At 40.4% G+C, this 21,735-nt stretch overlaps 2 protein-coding genes across 2 annotated transcripts; both read left to right on the forward strand.

Moving 5' to 3' along the window:
• Positions 1–2,626: 2,626 nt before the first annotated feature.
• LOC119744689 (collagen alpha-1(X) chain-like) lies at positions 2,627–3,677 on the forward strand. The gene has a single exon (XM_038220756.1). It carries the CDS (start codon positions 2,627–2,629, stop codon positions 3,452–3,454), a length of 828 nt encoding a protein of 275 aa, XP_038076684.1. The 3' UTR covers positions 3,455–3,677.
• A 5,269-nt stretch (positions 3,678–8,946) lies between these two features.
• LOC119744648 (collagen alpha-1(X) chain-like) lies at positions 8,947–14,281 on the forward strand (the record flags this gene model as incomplete). Its single annotated transcript, XM_038220705.1, has 2 exons — positions 8,947–9,004; positions 13,463–14,281. A coding segment is annotated over exon 2 (819 nt), but the record flags the coding sequence as incomplete, so codon positions are not given.
• Positions 14,282–21,735: the final 7,454 nt, after the last annotated feature.

Below are 21,735 nucleotides of genomic sequence, written 5' to 3' on the forward strand. Positions count from 1 at the left end.
TAAATATTTCAGACCTTGATGATCCCGTTTCCATACGGTAATTCGATAACTTATCAATGGGTGCTTGAATAATCACCAGGTATTATGTTGTATAGACTATAGGTGAATTAGCTCTTAGTCTGAACGGTTGATGCGGATTCAACCCAACTTGTTGTGAGGCCAAATGTTCAGGCAATAAAAGCTTAGAACAAAAATCTGTTGTTTTTTTAAATTTGTTCTTAATAAGGAATTCATGTCGGACAATATTTTTGCTATTACTTCCACGGTGCACTCTCGACGCACAGTAATTGCCCAAATACTGAAAAGTAAAAAAAAAACTCTATAGGTTCATGGAAGTTTTATAGTTTTAATTGCCATTCAGGTTCGCCAGTTTTTCCAGTAAAACCTGGCTGTATAGGTTTTTCAAGAGTGTATTACATCAAGTTCCCTATTTTTAGTGAAGTTCAAGCACTAATGCAGTTTTTTAGATGATCAATTGAAACTTTTTGTCTTTAACGAAAGAAATCTTGCGAAAGCTCGACACTTGACCCATAATATCAGTATATGACCATTCACCACCTTTATTATCTTGCTATTTTTCCCTGTTTGTTGAATTAAACATATAATCCCGATGCGATGCGGTCAACTTTTTTTCCCGGCAATCACTCTAACTAATTCAGGATAAAAGGTTATGCGGAAGTTGGCCACGGAAGAACGTATAAAGAAAATTGGGACATCTCTAACATCCTGTCCTATGTTGTGTTATTGAAAACTGAGAACACTATACACGTATAGGCCTGAGCGTTACTTTTTAGCATTGCGTGATAAAAGTGTCACTGATCAGAATAGACTAGAGGGCGCACATACGAACGGACCGGATCATGATCAAACTTTATTCAAGTTCAAATTGCTTTACCTAGCTGGATTCATTTCTAGGAATTATGTAAATAGTTGATTTTTGTACAAATTATTCGGGCGTCAGTTCTGCTGTCCAACTTCGACGTTTGAAGCAACAGCTTTAAGAATAATTCACTTTGCATTTAGGGTTCCACTGATTCTGTTGAATATCTTTTTGAAAAAGCAATATTGTTAGTGTTTAGGGTGTGCAATAATAGTACTGATTTCGTAAACCCCAAAGATTTTCCGAGACACAGTCATGGTTGACAAACAAATGGTGGCTGATGCTAATAGCCAAACCGGTGCGCTTATTTCCCACCATCGGGGAAATAATTCTTTTTTGCAACGTTTGAAGCACCAGCTTTCAGATGAATTCAGCCATGTTTGCATGCAGTTTCCACAGAGAATGTCACGTAGATTCTGTAAAATATCTTTTTGAAAAAGCAACATTTTCAGTGTTTAAGGTTTGCAATAATAGTATTTTTTTTAACCTTGAAGATTTTCCAAGACACATTCATGGTTGGCAAACAGATGGACGCTGATGCTAATAGCCAAACAGGTGCGCTGATTTCCCACCACCGGGGAAACAATTCTTTTTGTAACGAATGTAGCTTAACTGCGGTGGTCCACGTGTAATATTTCCGCCACTATACTTCACTGGTTTGATATTGGTTTCTCATATCAATGCAGAAAATAACTCAATAACTCATTTAAAAAAAAATGGTATTATTTTCCGCCAGCAATCTGCTCACGTGTTGACGATTTCTTTCCTGATAAAATTCAAGAACATTACATCGAGTTGAGTTGTTCTCATTTTACATTTTCTCTCAATTAAGCTTGACAATATCATAGTATTTTGTGGCAGACTGTGTTTGTGTATGTACCGTTAACGTTTTGGTCACCACTATAAACAGAAAACGTCATTCAATTCAAAACAAAGATGCGAAAGTGATATTTAAAGAAGTGAGGGATCCCCTCCCCTACAACCAGCCGTATCGTATTGTCGAAAAGAAATTTGATTGATTTTCAGGTTTTTTTTTTTTCATCAAGGCCTATATGTTTTATTTTCAAATGGTGATTTAAAAAAAATAACTGTTCAATATAAAAATCTGTCTTTCTTCGTAAGAGGCCGATTTTGGGCGAGTGCTAAAAAGTTCATTCTTTCTGTCACTTGATAGACACTTAACAATACATGGTTAAGTTCTGATATGCACGTTTTATGATTCCTTCCATGACATTTGAAAAAAAATATGGTACATTCCTTTATTCAACTTTTCCAAACATCATGTCATTTTATACCTTGTTTTGACACTGCCACATTATCTTCAAAGAGAGTTTATTGCCGGGGGCGAAGTTTGTGCCGGGATCAGGGTGAGGTTGGTAGGGCTCTCTCAATCGAAACTTGCCCTTTTTTTAGAAATGTTCGGTCACTGCCGGGGGAGGGCGCCTCCTCCACACCCCTGGATTCGCCACTGATCTTGCTAAACTGCTGGATTTTATTCTACTTTTGTAAACGTATGCATGAATGTGAATTCCCGAGCAGGACTGAAAACAAAAGCACAACAGATTTAAAAAGAACCCATCTTTTCATTTACATGTTATCCCCTTGCCCCCGGATAGGCCACTGCCATATCACGCCGACACATTCTCTGAATAATGATTCCTCCAAATTATGTCTCGTATACAAATTTTTCAGTTTATGTAGTGATTTTGTTTGTAATTTTAGGCCCTGATTTTTTTTTTTTTACAGATGAATATCTGCGTGGCCACCATTCTGTCAATCGCCCTCCTTCTGGGGAATTCTGTCAAGCTCCGAGCTTCTGTTATTGGGCCGGTTCCCTCGGACGGTGATGGTCCTGCGTCTCAGGTGTGTCAGCAGTGCTGCCAGGGACCTGCTGCAATACCCGGCATACCAGGTCTGCCTGGGCCAGTAGGACCGATGGGGCCGTACGGTCAGCCGGGGTCAAAGGGCGATGCAGGTCAGCAAGGTGAAATTGGCCCTATTGGACCTATGGGTGAGCGAGGAGCACCTGGGAACACTGGGTCTAAAGGTGATAATGGTATTGGTCTGCCCGGCAAGATAGGTCCGAGAGGGCTACCTGGTTTGGTTGGAGGAACTGGGAAAACTGGTGTCAAAGGTCAGAAGGGTGAACCAGGGGAGACACCAGACGACTCCAACCAGCGGGTGGCATTCACCGTGGTGAGGACGAGCCACTCGGATACCTCTACGAGTAACGACTACCGTTTGCCCTTCCAGCAGGCCGAGACCATTCTGCCGGGTACCAGCTTCGATCTCGAGACCGGCACGTTCACCTGTAGTGTGCCGGGCACCTACGTATTTACGTTCTCTGTTCTTAAGTATACCAACAGTGGCTACCTAAACATCCATCTTGTTAAAAACAACCACAAGGTGATTACTACCTATGGTACAACAAATCAACAAGGTCAGTTGTCTGGTAGCGCGGTAATGGTCCTGCAGCGAGGAGACACGGTGTATCTTACCATGCACGGTAGGGCGCAGGGTACTTCGAACTATCACTACACCTCATTCAGTGGCTTCCTCCTTTTCTCCGAATAAATGTATAATTAAATAAATAGAATCAAATCACAACGCATAAATATACAGGAGCAGTGCTGCATTTTTTTGGTTTCGCTTTCCATTTTGCCACAACAGTATAAACCAATGAATTAAAAGAAAAATATTCAATGTCATGATAATAAGAAAGATACTTGATTCTTAATACAAAGCATTTTACTTTCAAGTATCAAAACGCTTTACAAGACATCAAAACTGCGTAAAAAAAAACAGTCATAATTAAAAAGAAGTTAAATATATGACTTTTGAAAAAGAAAGTTTTAGCTGTGATTAAAAAAACCCTTCAAATTCATTATTTTTTGCTGAAAAAATGCGGAAGTCTGCACGGTCACTATATGCCTTGCCAGGCTTTGGACGAACATTAGGAAGGTTAAACTGAACCCCATCACAGCTTTTAGTACGAATGTTAAACAGGTGAACTGATAGTTACTCTGTGGAGTACCGTAGCGCTGCCTCACCATGGCGGATAAGTTGGAAAAGTACCGAAGAATCTTGAATTCATTCCACACCGTAACCGAGAGCCAACGTAGTTCCTGAAGTATGGGCGTACGACCCTTCCTTCTGCATATATGTTGTTATTTCTTAAACTGGTAATCGTATGAAAAAAAAAACCATAAACCGTTACAATAGTCTGTCTGGAAAGTAACAAATGCATGTATTAAACAAATAATGCTGTTGTTTTTTTTCATTTACATTTCGCATTCCGTATACAGCCAGAGATTAAATAAAGTCTGGTGATATCATTTATTTATCCTCGGAAACTTTTTTTCTTGAAAAAAACCAAGAGTTTCAAATTGCGCCACAGAGAACCAAGAACTTTAAACTTTTGTTAAACACTTTATTTTGTATCCCATGTTATACATGTAATGTGTAATTGAGTTTATGTTTCATGTTAAAAGTTGAGTTTGAGAGCTTTCACTTTGATGAAATTGTTTACGATTTAATGTAATTTCAGTTGATAATGTGATGCTAAATCAGTAGATTACACAATTATGATTCTGTAGTACATATTTGATTGTACGAAAATTTCCAAGTATACATTTGAGGATGTGCTCTGTTAAGCAGCTAAACCAATTTAAGCACATTAATTAATCATATAACATGTAATCAGTATCGAATATAAATACTCGAAAACTGTATTTTGAACATGACTTTAATTGAACATTTAACTTTTAACAATGTGGAAAACCTTGTCCCACTCGTAATCCATTCCATCGAATTCCTCTCAAGAAAGTAAAATTACAGAGAAATATTGTCGTTGAAATGAACGAGCAAATCACAGTCTGACTTTTACGAACAAAATAATTTCTTATTAAGTACTTACATCTGTGATTACAGATAACAATTTTAATCCCTTTGATACTACAAATTATTGCAAACAGAATCAGTTAATTACCTGTATTTTTTCCATTTTTGTTTGTTTTGACTTCTAGATTTTGGGATCGTGTTAATGAAAGGCCGGGTTAACATTGGATGAGGATGGATGGGGTGGATGATGAATGATTAGTGGTGTCGAGGGGGTTAGGGATTGAAGATGAGAGGCGGGGAGCAAAATATGATGCCGATTGTTACTTCCTCAAGAACAATGAATTGCACTAAGACGATGGTGTAGTCTACTTATCCCATTTACCCCACGGATTTTTAAAATGCTAAAACATGTAGACAGAACAAAATGAAAAATGCTGGATGTCAGGCCCATGCATCTTTTTTTCTCCGGACACTGGGCCGCCAAAAGGCAGACATTATTATTGTTACCAGTAAAACAGGATCTTCAGCAATTTTTAAATATCCGTGGTCACCTTGGTTAGAGGCGAGCGCTTTACGCACAAGCCACCAAAAATGCTAGTATAATGTAGTCAGGAAAAATAATGAAGGAAAAATGAAACGCATCCCCACGCTTTTCGATTCTGTAACGGCCAGCTTGAAGGGTATCAGGCCCTTTTACCTGCCCCTCCCCTAACCCACTCATAGCCTAACATAACTGGAAACACATCGACAATTTGGGTCTGTATCCGCCGTTGAGGGGCAAGGTGTTTAGGCCGTTTGGGTCTGAAGGTTGTAAAACATTAATTAGGTGGTTGCGTCCTGCAGATTGATGGTAGATGGGTGAGATGGGGGGGGGGTGGCAAAGCCTTGGTGAGAGAGACTGGATAGGGTGAAAGTTGAACCCACGTCAGCTTACGGGCAGGTATGTTAGGGGCAGGGTGGTTGCCAAGTGCAGCAGTGAAGTCTGTGTACCCGATTTAGTAAAAATGGTATGCGCATTAAACACGCGGCCAGCTCCTAAGGCTAGACGGCGTAGTACGGACGTCCTGTCCTCTTTGCCACTGGTTATAGCTGTCCCAACACCCCCCCCCCCCGTGAATTTCAAATATCCAATGGCAGATTTAGTTCAATAAAAATATTATTGCTATACGTTCCCATCTTGGTCAAACTCATGGTCCCGGCCGGATGTTGAGATACGATACGTCACTTCAAACTCAGTGGCGTAACCCGGAGAGCTAGAGAGGGCGTGCCTCACCACTCAGCCTGCCTGGGATTCAGGGGAGGCGCTTAACTCTTTGAATACTTCCTCCAGAAAATGAGGAGTCTAAATTAAGGTCCGTTTAATGAACCACGCCAATGTGTAAAACTTTGCAGCGTAATATCTCTCGAAAATACTTTAAAAACGACACACCCTAGATAGGTAAAAGAACAGGTACTCTCTGGAATTGTGGGAAGTATTGTTCCGCTGGAAATCAGGGGCACACTTAGTGATTATTTTGGACTTTCGGTAGAATATGGGCCACCGTCTTTTCAAATTTTCTCAGTAGGTATTGTTATAGGCCGGCCTATTTTAGCGGGGAAAACTGTTAGTTGTCATCAGCAGAAAATTGATGAGTTAATGACTAAAAACAGTGGCACTCGATTGGTTACCAAACGAAAAACAAATTTTATGACCCGACTGTTAATGCTGTATGTCACTCTCAAATCTAACTAATAGTATTTGGTGACCCCGGACTATATCTCACACCAAAATAATCAAAACTTTGGAACTTCAGTTTACCAGAAACTTATTTACAATTTATTTACAAACGAACTTGATGTCGAGAATAAAGTCTTACAGTACTTCTTCACCCTATCTTGGGTTTTGACAATTCTTTAAATAGTATCCAATGGCTTTTGTACAATGATTTGTTTCCGTTAATTTCTTGATAAACACAATACAATAATTACCAATCAAACTCACTGACCAATATGTCTTCTTCCACTTCTTTTAGATTTGAATTACAATTTTGTATATTAATTCCCCAAACAGTTCTTATTTACTAAGGTGTTCAATGGAACTCCTTTGAGTTACTTGTAACTCGCCGTTCAGCGACCCGACGGTTGATCTGGTGCTCACTGCTACTGCTATGCTCAATGGTCCTCTGTCAGTGAAAATCCCTCAGATCATGCAAAGCGGGTCAAGCAAAAGTCTGGTCGAAGGGGTCGGCCATCTATAACAGGAAATATTATCCAAAACCCATGCAATATTTTGTGGTTTTCATAAGTCTCTTAAAACCTTTATGATTCCTTTAAACACAACATGTCTCCACTCAATAATAAACTCATCTTTAAACCATACTCATTCTTCATCATAATTCTTGGTTTGCTTTTAACACCGAATTTCCACAAGTTCATTTGTAGTTCACAATCAATCATTTCAATTGGCTTACGCATGTTTCCATTTTATCAACATCTAATATTTCCTTGTCACTAAATTCAACAATTTGTCCCCAGTTAAATTCGACTTAAACTTTGGATCTCTCTGAACTCTTAATTCTTTATAAACATATTTTAATTATGTAACACTTACGGTTATTGTTGGTTGCATAAACTTGAGCGGAGAGTCTGCGCCCATAGGTTGAATGTTGCTACAGTACACCGACAATTCTGACCTGACGATTGGGTAGATGATGGATTTTGGCACTGAATTTTGCCAAACTGGACGAAGGGTTCGATCCTAACTGAAATTTTAGGAATCGACCACGGGCCTGTCTCATACCAGGCCGTACCCCTAGGTCGTAAGCTGTCGGTCGGTTCACTCTCACACTGTCAAGCTCACTCTATCATAGCTCAAACAACACTAACTGATCATCCTTAACTCAATCACACGGACCACCATACAGACAAGTACCTAATCAGGACAATAACAAAGGATGGACGAACACGACAATTACCATGGCCGGTTTTAACGTAACATTACATAACACGAGCACTGCATTTCGCGAATGCGGGTCAGCACCGTATAAATTATAGTATTGTTCAACACCCTTTCGTGCGCGGGACTTGGGAGAGTGCTGATTGGCTACAAGTTATATACATATGTACATGCGTAGAGGCGCGTAGCAGGATTGATCGTGACACTGTAAAAATAGATTTAATGTTCCTCTCCCTTTCGACGAAACTATTAATAGAAAGGGGAACAACAGCACTCTAGCATTTAATAAGCACCCCTTTCTCCGCCTCAGCATATTGGTTCGGGATCCGCCGTTGGCTGCCCAGGGTGGTTAGGAGGGGGAAGGGATGGTGGGTGCAGCAGTTCAATATGGGGATTCGTGCTTGGCTTGGAGATCAGGGTATTGAAGGCTGGTGTTTCCTAAGGAAAGAAGTTTGTTGCATATGGTTTGATCAAAGCAGTTGGGTAAGTTTGGGATTAGGTTTGATTAGGCGAGGGTCAAGATCGGAGTTGGCATAATTATGTGTTTGGTTTTAGGTATAGGTTGGGCTCAATGAGCGGAGGTGGGAGGGCCTCAATTAGCGAGGAGGGGGTTCTGCAGGTGCAAGGTCGATTGCATGCCGAGAAGTTGGCCGGGCCGACAAGTTTGACAAGTGGATGGGGATAGATGAATGGTTATAATTAAGTTGCCTTTGGGAACGGCTGCAATCTGCAAAATATGTATACTTCATCGTAATAGGGCGGCAACTGTACATGCACCTGATAAATTACTACGCTTTCGTTTTTCCATCAAAAAAGTAGACTGCATAACTTGACTACAAAATACTAGCCACCAAATGCGTGGCTCCATTAAATAACACGATGCGCAAAACAAACACTGATTGAATCACGTATGACCGGTGTACGTCATTATTCTATCCACCAATCATAGTTAGTCACCCAACAAGTTGGTGACCACAAGTGAGTGGTCTGTGATTGACAGGTGCCAATCACAATCCACGCGTTTGAATGTGTCACTGACATCCCTACGCGCATTCCACTAATCAGATGCGGCTTTATCAGTGTCGGTGATACAAGCTTCACATGTGACGATGCAATATTAACATCAATTCCGTCTGATTAATATGAAGCGAGTCAGTGATGTGTGATTGGCAGCGCGCAGGGGCCAATCACAAACCGGGCTTGCAAGTTCCTCAGTCACTGTTCGGGAAATCGACGTCAATATTTAAGTCACAAGCTGCCGGCTCACTCCTCACAACGACCGCAGCTCATGTTCACGTCCAGACAACAACCCGAGAGAACTGTTTGCAAGATCGAACAAGAATTGCACGGTGAGTGTTGGAAACAATCTTTAAGATAATTCTGCTAACTTTGGGATTGATCTTTTGTGATATATGACATTGACACAAATTTGCTTATAGCCAAAACGGCGAGATATAAATATTTCCGACCATGATGATACCGTTTCCTTACGTTAACTCGATAACTTATCGATAGGTGCTTTAATAATCATCAGATATTATAATGTATACAATATAGCTGAACAAGCTCTTAGTCTAAACAGTTGATGCAGATTCATACCAACATTTTGTGAGGCCAAAGTTTCAGACAAATAAATGTTTAGAGCAAATAATCAGGGTTTTCATTTTATTTGTTCTGAAAAAGGAATTCCTGTATGATAATATTATCGCTGCTACTTCCATGGTGCACTCTCAACAAACAATTGTCCAAAATTCTGACTGATTTCTCTAGCTCTTGAAAATTCACTTGAATTGTTGTCACTACCGATAGCACACTATAAATCTATGCAAGTTGTATAGTTTTTATTGCCATTCAGGTTCGACAGATTTCTAGTTATACCTGGCTGAAGGTTTTCAAGAGCGTATTACATGAAATTGCATATTGTTCACGCACTTACACAATATTTCAGATGATAAATTAAAACTAGTTTGGTTAAAAGAAAGAAATATTGCGAGAGCTCGACACTTGACCCATAATATCGGTTTGACCATTCACCCCCTTTATTTTCTTGCCAGTTTTCCCTGTTAATTGTATCAAACATACAATCCCGATGCGATGCGCTCACCTTTTTTTCGGCAATCACTCTAACTAATTCAGGATTAAAGGTTATGCGGAAGTTGGCCACGGAAGAACGTATAAAGGAAATCGGGACATCTCAAACATCCTGTCCAAGGTTGTGTTATTTAAAATTGGGATAATCTCATTACCCTCTGTGCTTTGTTTTTAAACTGTGTCATTCCACTAGTTCACAGTGCGCCATTCCGGTTTGATCACTATACACGTATAGGCCTGAGCGTTACTTTTAAGCATTGCGTGATAAAAGTGTCACTGGTCAGAATAAACTAGAGGGGGCACATACGAACGGACCGGACCATGATCACACTTTATTCAAGTTCAAATTGCTTTATGTAGCTGGATTCATTTCTAGGAATCATGTTCATAGTTGATGTTTTTACAAATCATTCGCTTTGCTTTGCTGTCCGACTTCAACGTTTAAAGCACCAGCTTTCAGATGAATTGAGCTATGTTTGCATGCAGGGTTCCACTGAGAATGTCACGTAGACTCTGTTAAATATCTTTTTGAAAAAAGCAATATTTTCAGTGTTTAAGGTTTCCCATTATGGAACAGATTTTCTTAAACCTTAAAGATTTTCCTAGACACATTCGTGGTTGACAAACAGATGGTGGCTGATGCTAATAGCCAAACAGGTGCGCTGATTTCCCACCATCGGGGAAATAATTCTTCTTGTAAAGACTGTAGCTTAACTGCGGTGGTCCACCTGTAATATATTATCGCCACTCTACTTCACTGGTATGATATCGGTTCCCTAATTTATTCGGAAAATAACTCAATTACTCATTTTCATAAATTGGTATTTTTTCCGCCAGCAATCTGCACACGTGTTGAGGATTTCTTCCTGGTAAAATTCAAGAATTTTACATCAAAGTGAGTGGTTTATATTTTACATTTTCTCGCAATTAAGCATCAGAATAGCATAGTTATTTTGTGGAAAACTGTGTTTGTTGATGCATTTAAATCATTTTGGTCAACATTAACACGTCATTCGATTAAAAATAAAGGTGCTAGAGTGATATTTAAAGAAGTTAGGGATCCCCCTCCACTACGCCCACCGTCGAACTGGGACAATTTGGCCAATCTTTACTTAGAAATCCTGTTTGAACTTTAGCATAAAGAGTATGTAAGTAGTAGTAGGCATCCGTCCGTCAATACTGACGATGGACTGCGCCCGGGGGTTGTCGTTTTTTTGCAGCGGCGGCTGTCGCTGAGTAGTCCAATTCTTGCATGAAAGTCTTTGGCGCAGTTAGCGCAGACGAAGGGAGAGGAGCCTGACACAGGGGTGGGGGTGCTGCTAGCAATTTCCTCCTCAGCCTCTTCTCCTGCAGCAAGGAGGTGTGCCTCTCCTCATCGCGGTGGACCCCTGCGGCAATTGTCTGCCTCCATGCACTGCGATCCTGGGCAGCTTCCTCCCAACTGTTTGGGTCTATGCAAGTCTGCCTCATGTTGCGTTTACACACGTCCTTGAAGCGTAGGCTCGGACGACCAATTGGCCTGGAGCCTGTCGAAAGCTCGCCATACAGGATGGCCCTTGGAAGACGACTGGAGCCCATCCTGTGGACGTGACCGAGCCATCTGAGGCGGTGCTGGCTCAACATGGCGAACATGCTGGTGGAGTGGGCACGTTCCAGGACTTCTGTGTTGGGGACTTTCTCCTGCCATGTGATGCGGCATCCTGCCATGTGATGCGGCGTAGGCAGCGAAGGTGGAGCTGTTCAGCCGGTTTTTTTTGTCTGGTGTAGGTGGTCCAGGCCTCACTGCTGTATAGCAGAGTGCTGGTGACGCATGCTTGGTAGACCTGGGGTTTTGTGCACACAGTTAGGTTCTTGTTAGACCACACTCTCTTTGCCAGCCTGGCCATAACTGCGGCGGCCCTGGCAAGACGTGTGCTCAGTTCTGCGTCAAGTGACAGGTTGTTGGAGACTGTTGATCCGAGGTACGTGAACGTGCTCACACAGTCTAGAGTCTAGAGTCTTGTTGTCTATAGAGATGGACGGTGAGGTTTCGACTTCATTGCCCATGACATGTGTCTTCTTATTGCTGATGTTGAGAGCGAACTCCTTGCGAACCAACTGCTGGAGCCCTGTCTCTGTGTGTGATGCTTGAGCTGCATCATCTGCAAGTACCATTTCTCTCAGTAGTACACTTGTCAATTTGGTCTTGGCCCTCAGGCGGGCAAGGTTGAAGAGTTTGCCATCAGCTCTTGAGTGTAGGTAGACGCCTTCAGGGGATGAGCGCAATGTAAGTTTTACTACATCACGAGAAAGAAGAAAATTCCGAAGAGGGTCGGTGTGAGATCACATCCTTGTTTCACTCCCCTGCAGATTGGGAAGGTCTCTGAAGTTTCTCCATCACAACAGACTGAGCCCTGACTCAGGGGAGAGCAGAGGTTTGGGGCGTAAACGCTCAACAGATTGGCTGGTCCACTGCTGGTGGATATACGGATGACAAGGATGCGTTCGGAGCCTCCCGTCGGTGTTACAGTTGTGGCAATCAGGGTGTTTTTCACTGCAAAGACAACGCCGTATTATCGGGTCTCTTCTGCGCACTTGCCAGAATAAAGTGTATTTTGTTCTCGTTTAGGAAACCACAGTCAGCAAGCCGTGTCTCTTATATTGCTAAATAAATTGTTAACTTCTGATATGCACGTTTCATGTTTCCTTCTTCTGACATTTTATATTTTCTTGGTACGTTCCTTTATACAATTTTATCAAAACCTTATGTAATTTTATACTTTGTTTTAACAGTGCCACATAATATCTTCAAGGGCGGATCCAGAGAGTTTATTGCCGGGGCGAAGTTACCTTAATACCTAAATTACCTACTCCTTTACGCGTAAAGTGAAGATACACTTAAATATTTTGATCGTTCGTCAAATTCAACTGGGTTTGAAAATGCTTGCGCGTTTATATTCGCATTTGAATGAACGTGTTCGAATATTGAACGGGCAAGTTGTGCAATTGGACGGGAAAAAAGCAATTGGTATGAAGAATTTGCTGTTTTAAAAACTCACATTATGCTTAAAAAAACTCTTCAATCGCTTGATAGTTCCTAAAAATGCATACATTTGGGGGAGGATTGAATTTTAATTTTAATGAATGTGTTGAAATAAATTAAATGGTGATTTCAGGCAGCATTTAGTTACCTCAGAAATTTCACATAGCCACATTAAAACATGTTGTTTTTCCGGAGGTATTCGGCCAGGACTGGTCAAATAATAATTTGTCCATTATTTACAAGTGTGTAATTGTTCCTGTTTTCGAATGATGATTCATAAAAATGAAAAAAAAAACCTCACAATATAATTCAAACCAATAATAACATAAGTTCATTCCTTACTCAAGTATAAACGTAACCGGTTTTCTTTGTTCATTTTTTTTCAGCCTAGACTGAACTCCTTGTGATCTCTTCTCGGACCTGATCTTGAAGATTTCAAGAGCAAACCATCGAGGTCGGTGTGATGATGTTTAATTGATTCTATCATGACCGTGAAAAGGGCGTGCCGTCACATAAGAAAAATAATGTAATTCGGTCTCCTTACCAAACTTTTATCGGCGGGCAAAACAATAATACCAACAAGTGTGGATTGACCGTAGTTGCCATGGCAACAGATTTTAAAAAGAACCCACCTTTTTATTTACATGTTATCCCCTTGCTCTTGGATAGGCCACTGACGACACATTCTCTGAAGATGAAGATCTGCGTGGCCACCATTCTGTCAATCGCCCTCCTTCTGGGTAACTCTGTCAAGCTCCGAGCTTTCGTTACTGGGCCGGTTCCCTCGGATGGCGATGGTCCTGCGTCTCAGGTGTGTCAGCAGTGCTGCCAGGGACCTGCTGCAATACCCGGCATACCAGGTCTGCCTGGGCCAGTAGGACCGATGGGGCCGTACGGTCAGCCGGGGTCAAAGGGCGATGCAGGTCAGCAAGGTGAGATTGGCCCTATTGGACCTATGGGTGAGCAGGGAGCACCTGGGAACACTGGGTCTAAAGGTAACGATGGGATTGGTCTGCCCGGAAAGATAGGTCCGAGAGGGCTACCTGGTTTTGTTGGAGGAACTGGGGAAACTGGTGTCAAAGGTCAGAAGGGTGAGCCAGGGGAGACACCAGCCGACTCCAACCAGCGGGTAGCATTCACCGTGGTGAGGACGAGCCACTCGGATACCTCTACGAGTCACGACACCCGTTTGCCCTTCCAGCAGGCCGAGACCCTTCTGCCGGGTACCAGCTTTGATCTCGAGACCGGTTCGTTCACCTGTAGTGTGCCGGGCACCTACGTATTTACGTTTTCTGTTCTTAAGTATAGCAACAGCGGTAGCCTTACCATCCATCTTGTTAAAAACGACTACACGGTGATCAGTACCCATGGTACATCAAATCAACTTGGTCAGTTGTCTGGAAGCGCGGTGCTGGTTCTGCAACGAGGAGACACGGTGTATGTTTCCATGTATGGTAGGGCGCAAAGTGGTTCCATCTCTCACTACACCTCATTCAGTGGCTTCCTCCTTTACCCGGAGTCAATCAATTAATTAATAAATAATCACCATGCATAAATATACAGGAGCTGTGTTCCCCCCCCCCTCTCAACCAAATGTTTTTTTATTTTTTATTTTGTCGAAACAATGACAAATTATTTAACAGAAATACTGTTCAGTGTAATAATAATAAACAAAAGGTCTGCTATTGGTACCATTAACAGGCATAATAAGAATTATTAATTTTAAATATATGTTTAGCGTTGATATATCAAAACAGTTTACAAAACATCAACACTCCTTTTTTTAAAAATCATTAAAAATAAGATAAACATAAAACTCTCATTTTTAGAAAGAAATATTTTAAGCTGTTATTGAAAAAAATCCAAATTCATAACTATTTCTCAATTAAGCTGGAAGTCTGTTCCCCAGATGTATACATGGTAAAAGCACAATCCCTGTGTCTTGGTAGGCTTTGGACCAACTTTAGGGTGGCTGAACTTAACCCCGTCGCAGCTTTTAGTGCGAATGTTAAACTCATGAACTGATCTCAACTCGACGGATAAGTCTGAAAACTAACAAAAGATCTTGAATTCAACCCTTACCGTATTTTTAACTGGGAGCCAATGTAGTTCCTGAAGTATAAATGCATGTCTGCTTAACAATCTATCCTTCTTGGGATAACCAGTCGGACAGCAGCATTCTAGATATGTTGTCATTTCTTAAGCTGGTAATCATATGAACCAATACATAAGAAGTATAAATCTGTTCCTATAATCTAATCGGGAATTTAGATGCATGGTTGAATAAATTATGTACTTATTTACATTTGCACTGCACAGTTCCGTATAGGCAATACATTTACAAGTTTGAGTGCTCGTTATAATTAGCTTTTCGTAGAAAGGTTTGAGAAATATTAAACAAGTATGCATTAAAATTGTTGACAAAAATTATATTTGTATCCACTGTGGCATGAAATATTGTTAATAGAGTTTTAATAACAATGTGAACAAATAAAATATTTAAGAAAATATGTTATTTGTTCACTTTGTATGTGAACATGCATAATAAGTAATGACGATTGAAAAACGTACATCTTTCTGCACCGGTTGGGTTATTCTTAGGTGGGTGGAGACTCGCCCCGAGTCATTATTTAGATCTCGGAACGATTTTGTTTATTGCTAGAAAATGTATTAATTTGAATTTCACCGCAGAAGCGAATGTATTGTATATAAATGAGTGACGTTACGTACCTTTTTCATATTACAAACCACGGCCTATATCAAAGTGTAGCCCTTTTTAATATAAAATGCTTTGTTTCTGAAAAACTGTATACATCCACTTTTTTTTAAATTAGAGTTTAGTTTAAGCTCGAACAAGCTTTGTGTTTGAGCTGTTTTGTGGTTATATTAATAGTTTTTGGAGTGGTTCATAATTAGATGTCACTTTGTAGAGAAATTTGGCTGTTTCCGACTCTGTTTTTTAGTGCACCCAATTTTCACAATCAGAATACGCAATTATTAAAGTAATGTTATGAATGTATTGTATTTTTTAAAAAGGTTTTACAGATGTTTGGAAAGTTTAAAAAGAGTACCGTTGTGTTTATGGGTCCTTTCAAACCAGTAAATAATGGAACGAACTCACCGAGTTTTCACACGAACTTGTGGCATGGGCGCCGCCATTTTAATACACACTGTAACTCATGGAACGTGTAGTTGGTGTTTCTCATCATAAATGCATGGACATACGACAAGTACGCGACAAAAATTCATTTAGTTTTAATTTTTTGCAATGTGCACAAAATAACAGTTTCATAAATAGCTCAAATTTGCATTGTACTGAAGCATTTTTGCTGTATTTTTTGAAAGACCTCTTTGATAATTTGATCTAAAACAGGAACCGGTCTACCAGCAGCAGTGTAGCCAGACTTCCCACCATTGGGGATTGGTGGAGGTACAAGATGTTATTCCAGTGGGAGGGAAGGAAAATTCTGTTATACCTTATAACCGCATGGTCATTTATGGGAATTAATTATTTCCGAGGGGGGGGGGGGACTGCGGGACATAATGTTCTACTGGCGCGTGTAAGCCCAAGCCCCCTACACCACCCCACCCCACCTGGCTACGCCGCTGTCTACCAGCAGGCCAGTTTGATACATCTTTTAAGCAAATTAAAATCGATTTACTCATCCTCTTCCTCTTGATGGAAATATTAATGAAAAGAAGAACAACAGCACCCCCCCCCCCGATCTCGAAGCCGCCTTACCGTAAATTTGGGGTATAGGGGATCCACCGTAGGCTGCCCGGGGTGGTCAGGAGGGATGCACAGGCGTAGGCAGCGGTGGGGGGGGGATTTACTCCCCCCCCCCAATATGCTGTAAATAGTGCCCTTTTCCATTCAAATGCCCTTATTTCACCACCGCTTACCACCCAATAATCTGTAAATAGTGCCTTCTTTGTTCAATGCCCTTTTAAAAAAAAAGTGGCGCCCTTTTCGCGCGATATACCGTTTCGGATGCCTCTTTTTTTTTCAATTGCACGCCTGTATCGCCCTGAAAAGCACCATTTTATTGTCGGTTATAATGTTCATAATTGTCGGTAGTAAACAGCACCCCCATGGACAGATGGTACCAGCCTACCCCCCCCCCCCCCCCCCCCCCCCCCGCTTTTTGATTTTACGGAGGCCAAATTTCCGGTAAAAAAATGTGTCTACATTTCACCACGGATGTTCGAAAATTCTTAACACCCCCAATAAATATGACCGTGCTACGCCACTGGGATGATGGGGGCGGGCCCGGGGTTCCTAGGGGGATTCGTGCTACGGCTATTGAAGGTTGGGGGTTTGTTGAGGAAAGAAGTCAGTTGTATACGGTTGGATCCAAACAGTTTGGTGAGTTTGGGATTGGGTGTTGGCTGGGCAAGGGTCGAGATTGGGGTTGGCATATTGCTGTGTTTGGTTTTGGTATACAGGTTGTGTTCAATAAGCAGCGGGGGGGGGGGAGGAGTCTGCAGGTGCAAGGTCGAATGCATGCCGAGAAGTTGGACGGGCCGAGCGCACGTTTGACTAGTTGATGGGGATAGATGAATGGTTATAATTAAGTTGCCTTTGGGAACGGCTAGGATGCACAATATAAGTATACTTTCACACACACACACCCACACACACACTATATTTACATTCTTAGTGCGTTTTTCTATCTAAATTCATTTCACCTTCGTTTTTCTATTACATATGTAAACTGCATGACCTTGACTACACATTACTTGCCAACAAATGCGTGGCTCCATTAAATAACACGAAGCGCAAAACAAACACTGATTGAATCAAGTATGGCCGGTGTACGTCATTATTCTATCCACCAATCAGAGTTAGTCACCCAACAAGTCGGTGACCACAAGTGAGTGGTCTGTGATTGACAAGTGCTAATCACTGTCCACGTGTTTGAGTGCGTCACCGACATCCCTACGCTCATTCCACCAATCAGGTGCGTCTATATCAGTGTCGGTGATACAAGTTTCTGGATTTAACGCCTGGCAATGTAACATTAACATAGTTTCCGTCTCATTAATATGAAGCGAGTCGGTGATATGTGATTGACAGCGCGCAGGGGCCAATCACAAACTGGGCTTGCAAGTTCCTCAGTCACTGCTTGGCAAATCGACGTCAATATTTAAGCCACAAGCTGCCGGCTCACTCCTCACAACGACCGCAGCTCATGTCCACGTTCAGACTACAACCCGAGAGAACTTTTTGCAAGATCGAACAAGAGTTGCACGGTGAGTGTTTGAAACAGTCTTTTACGATAATTCTGCATATTTTGGGATTGATCTTTTTTGATATATGATATTGACTTAAACTTGCTTATAGCCAAAATGACGAGATATAAATATTTCAGACCATGAAGATCCCGTTTCCATACCGTTACTCGATAACTTATCGATAGGTGCTTGAAAAATCACCAGTTATTATGTAGTATAGACTATAGGTGAATTAGCCCTTAGTCTGAACAGTTGATGCGGATTCAATCCGACTTGTTGTGAGGCCAAATGTTCAGGCAATATAAGCTAAGAACAAAAATCTGGGTTTTTTTAATTTGTTCTTAATAAGGAATTCATGTCGGACAATATTTCTGCTATTACTTCCACGGTGCACTCTCGACGCACAGTAATTGCCCAAATACTGAAAAATGAAAAAGAACTCTATAAGTTCAAGGAAGTTTTATAGTTTTTATTGCCATTCAGGTTCGCCAGTTTTCCAGTAAAACCTGGCTGTATAAGTTTTTCAAGAGTGCATTACATCAAGTTTCCTATTTCAGTGAAGTTCAAGCACTTACGCAATTTTTGGATAATAAATTAAAACCTTTTTGTCTTTCACGAAAGAAATCTTGCGAAAGCTCGACACTTGACCCATAATATCAGTATATGACCATTCACCCCCTGTATTATCGTGCTATTTGTCCCTGTTTATTGTATTAAACATATAATCCCGATGCGATGCGCTCACCTTTTTTCCGGCAATCACTCCAACTAATTCAGGATAAAAAGTTGTGCGGAAGTTGGCAACGGAAGAACGTATAAAGGAATTCAGGACATCTCTAACATCCTGTCCTATGTTGTGTTATTGAAAATTGGGATTATCTCAATACCTTTCAATCTGTGTCATTTTCACTAGTTCACAGTGCGCCATTCCGGTTTGATCACTATATAGGCCTTAGCATTACTTTCAAGCATTTAACGATCAAAGTGTCACTGGTCAGAATAGACTAGAGGGCGCACATACGAACGGACCGGATCATGATCACACAATTTTTTTAAGTTCAAATTGCTTTATTTATCTGGATTTATTTCTAGGAATCATGTAAAAAGTTGATTTTTGTACAAAATTGGGTCCGTCTGTTCTGCTGTTCGACTTCAACGTTTCAAGCACCAGCTTTCAGATGAATTCAGCAATGTTTGCATGCAGGGCTCCACTGAGAATGTCACGTAGATTATGTTAAATATCTTTTTGAAAAAGCACTATTTTCAATGTTTAAGGTTTGCAATAATAGTACAGATTTTCTTAAACACTAAAGATTTTCCAAGACACAGTCATGGTTTACAAACAGATGGTGGCTGATGCTAATAGCAAAACAGGTGCGCTGATTTCCCACCACCGGGGAAATAATTATTTTTGTAACAACTGTAACTTAACTGCGGTGGTCCGCGTGTAATATTTCCGCCACTTACTTCACTGGTATCAGATCTGTTTCCCATATCAATGCCGAAAATAACTCAATAACTCATATTTAAAAGCCAGCAATCTGCTCACGTGTTGATGATTTCTTTCGTGATAAAATTCAAGAACATTACATCAAGTGAGTAGTTCTTATTGTACACTTTCTCTCAATTTAGCGTTACAATAGCATAGTATTTTGGCGGAATAATGTGTTTGTTTATGCACCAATAACGTTTTGGTCACCACTATAAACAGAAAACGTCATTCGATTCAAAACAAAGAGGCGAAAGTGATATTTAAAGAAGTGAGGGATCCCCCTCCCCTACAACCACCGTCAAACCGTAACAAATGGCCAATCGTTGCTTATAAATCCTATTTTGAAGCATAAAGATTATTAAAAGACCATCATTAATGTAGGATTTCCGGCTGAATACGTTGAATTCAAATTTAATTGTGTGCTTTTCAATAAAAACATTTTTGCTAATTCCTAAATCACTCAAAGTCGTTCTCAGACATGCAATTTTGTATATGAATCCTGTCAATTTAGATTTTGCATCTTTCTTTTTAGAAAGGCAGATTACTCGTCATATCGTCACCAGGTTCTCCGGAAAACAAATAGTTTTATTTTTGTGTATGCCTACATACAATTTACAAACTAAAAAAAAAATCAAAAAAAAATCAGAGAACTATAAGAAATAAAAGAAAGATACAGATAAAAAGATTGAAGACTGCATTAACAGTCAATCGTATTGGCAAAAAGAAATTGGATTGACTTTCAGTATTTTTTTCCATTATCTTTTTATTTCCACATGGTGATTGCAAAAATTAACTGGTCAATATAAAAACATTTTTTTTTTCGTGAGAGGCCGATTTTTGGGCGAGCGCTAAAAAGTTCATTCTTTCTGTCACTTAATACACACTACATACACAACAATACATTGTTACTGATATGCACGTTTCATGATTCCTTCCCTGACATTTAAAAAAAAAACGTTTTAAAACAGCAGGTCATTTTATAACTTGTTTTAACACTGCCACATAATTTCTTCAAGGGCGGATCCAGAGAGTTTATTGCCGGGCGAAGTTTGTGCTGGGAGAATGGGTGTGGAAGGGCTCCCTCAATTGAAATTTGGCTTTTAAGATACATTTTCGGTCACTGCCGGGGGAGGGCGCCCCCTCCGCACCCCTGGATTTGCCACTGATCTTGCTAAACTGCCGGATTTTCTTAAACATGTTCTACTTTGGTAAACGTATGCATGAATGTGAATTCCCGGGCAGGACTGAAATCAAAAGCACAATAAATCCAATGCAAATACCTAAATTGAATACTTTTTTTACGCGTGAAGTGAAGATACCCTTAGGCTACATATTTTGATCGTTTGCTAAATTCAACTGGGTTTGAAAATGCTTGCGTGTTTATATTCGAATTTGAAAGAAAGTGTTCGAATATTGAACGGGCAAGTTGTGAAATTGGACGGCACAAAAAGCTATTGGAATGAAGAATTTGCTTTTTTAAAAACTCACATTATGCTTTCAAAAACTCTTCAATGGCTTGATAGTGACTGAAAAAAATGCATTTGGGGGAGGAAGGAATTTTAATAATTTTAATGAATGTGTGTGAATAAATTGAACGGTGATTTCAGGCAGAATTTAGTTTCCGAGAAATTTCACATAGCCACATTAAAACATGTTGTTTTTCTGGAGGTGTTCGGCCAGGAAAATCTGGTCAAATAATAATTTGTCTATTATTTACAAGTGTGTAATTGTTCCTGTTTTCGAATGATGATTTATAAAAATGAAAAAAAAACCCTACATTAGTTCATTCCTTACTCAAGTATAAACGTTACCGGTTTTCTTTGTTCATTTTTTTTCAGCTTACACTGAACCTCTTGTGATCTCTTCTTGGACCTGATCTTTAAGTCTTCAAGAGCAAACCATCGAGGTCGGTGTGATGATGTTTAATTGATTCTATCATGACCGGGGAAAGGGCGTGCCGTCCCCATAAAAAAAAATAATGTAATTCGGTCTCCTTTCAAAACTTTTATCTGCGGGCAAAACAATGATACTAAGAAGTGTGGATTGCCTGTAGTTACCATGGCAACAGATTTAAAAATAGCCCACCTTTTTATTACATGTTATCCCCTTGCTCTCGGATAGGCCACTGCCGACACATTCTCTGAATAATGATTCCTCCAAATTATGTCTCGTATACAAATTCTTCAGTTTATGTAGTGATTTTGTTTGTAATTTTAGGCCCTGTATTGTTTTCCTTTCAG

This window comes from Patiria miniata, unplaced genomic scaffold (genome assembly GCF_015706575.1).
Source record: "Patiria miniata isolate m_02_andy unplaced genomic scaffold, ASM1570657v1 HiC_scaffold_7, whole genome shotgun sequence".
Lineage (NCBI taxonomy): Eukaryota > Metazoa > Echinodermata > Asteroidea > Valvatida > Asterinidae > Patiria > Patiria miniata.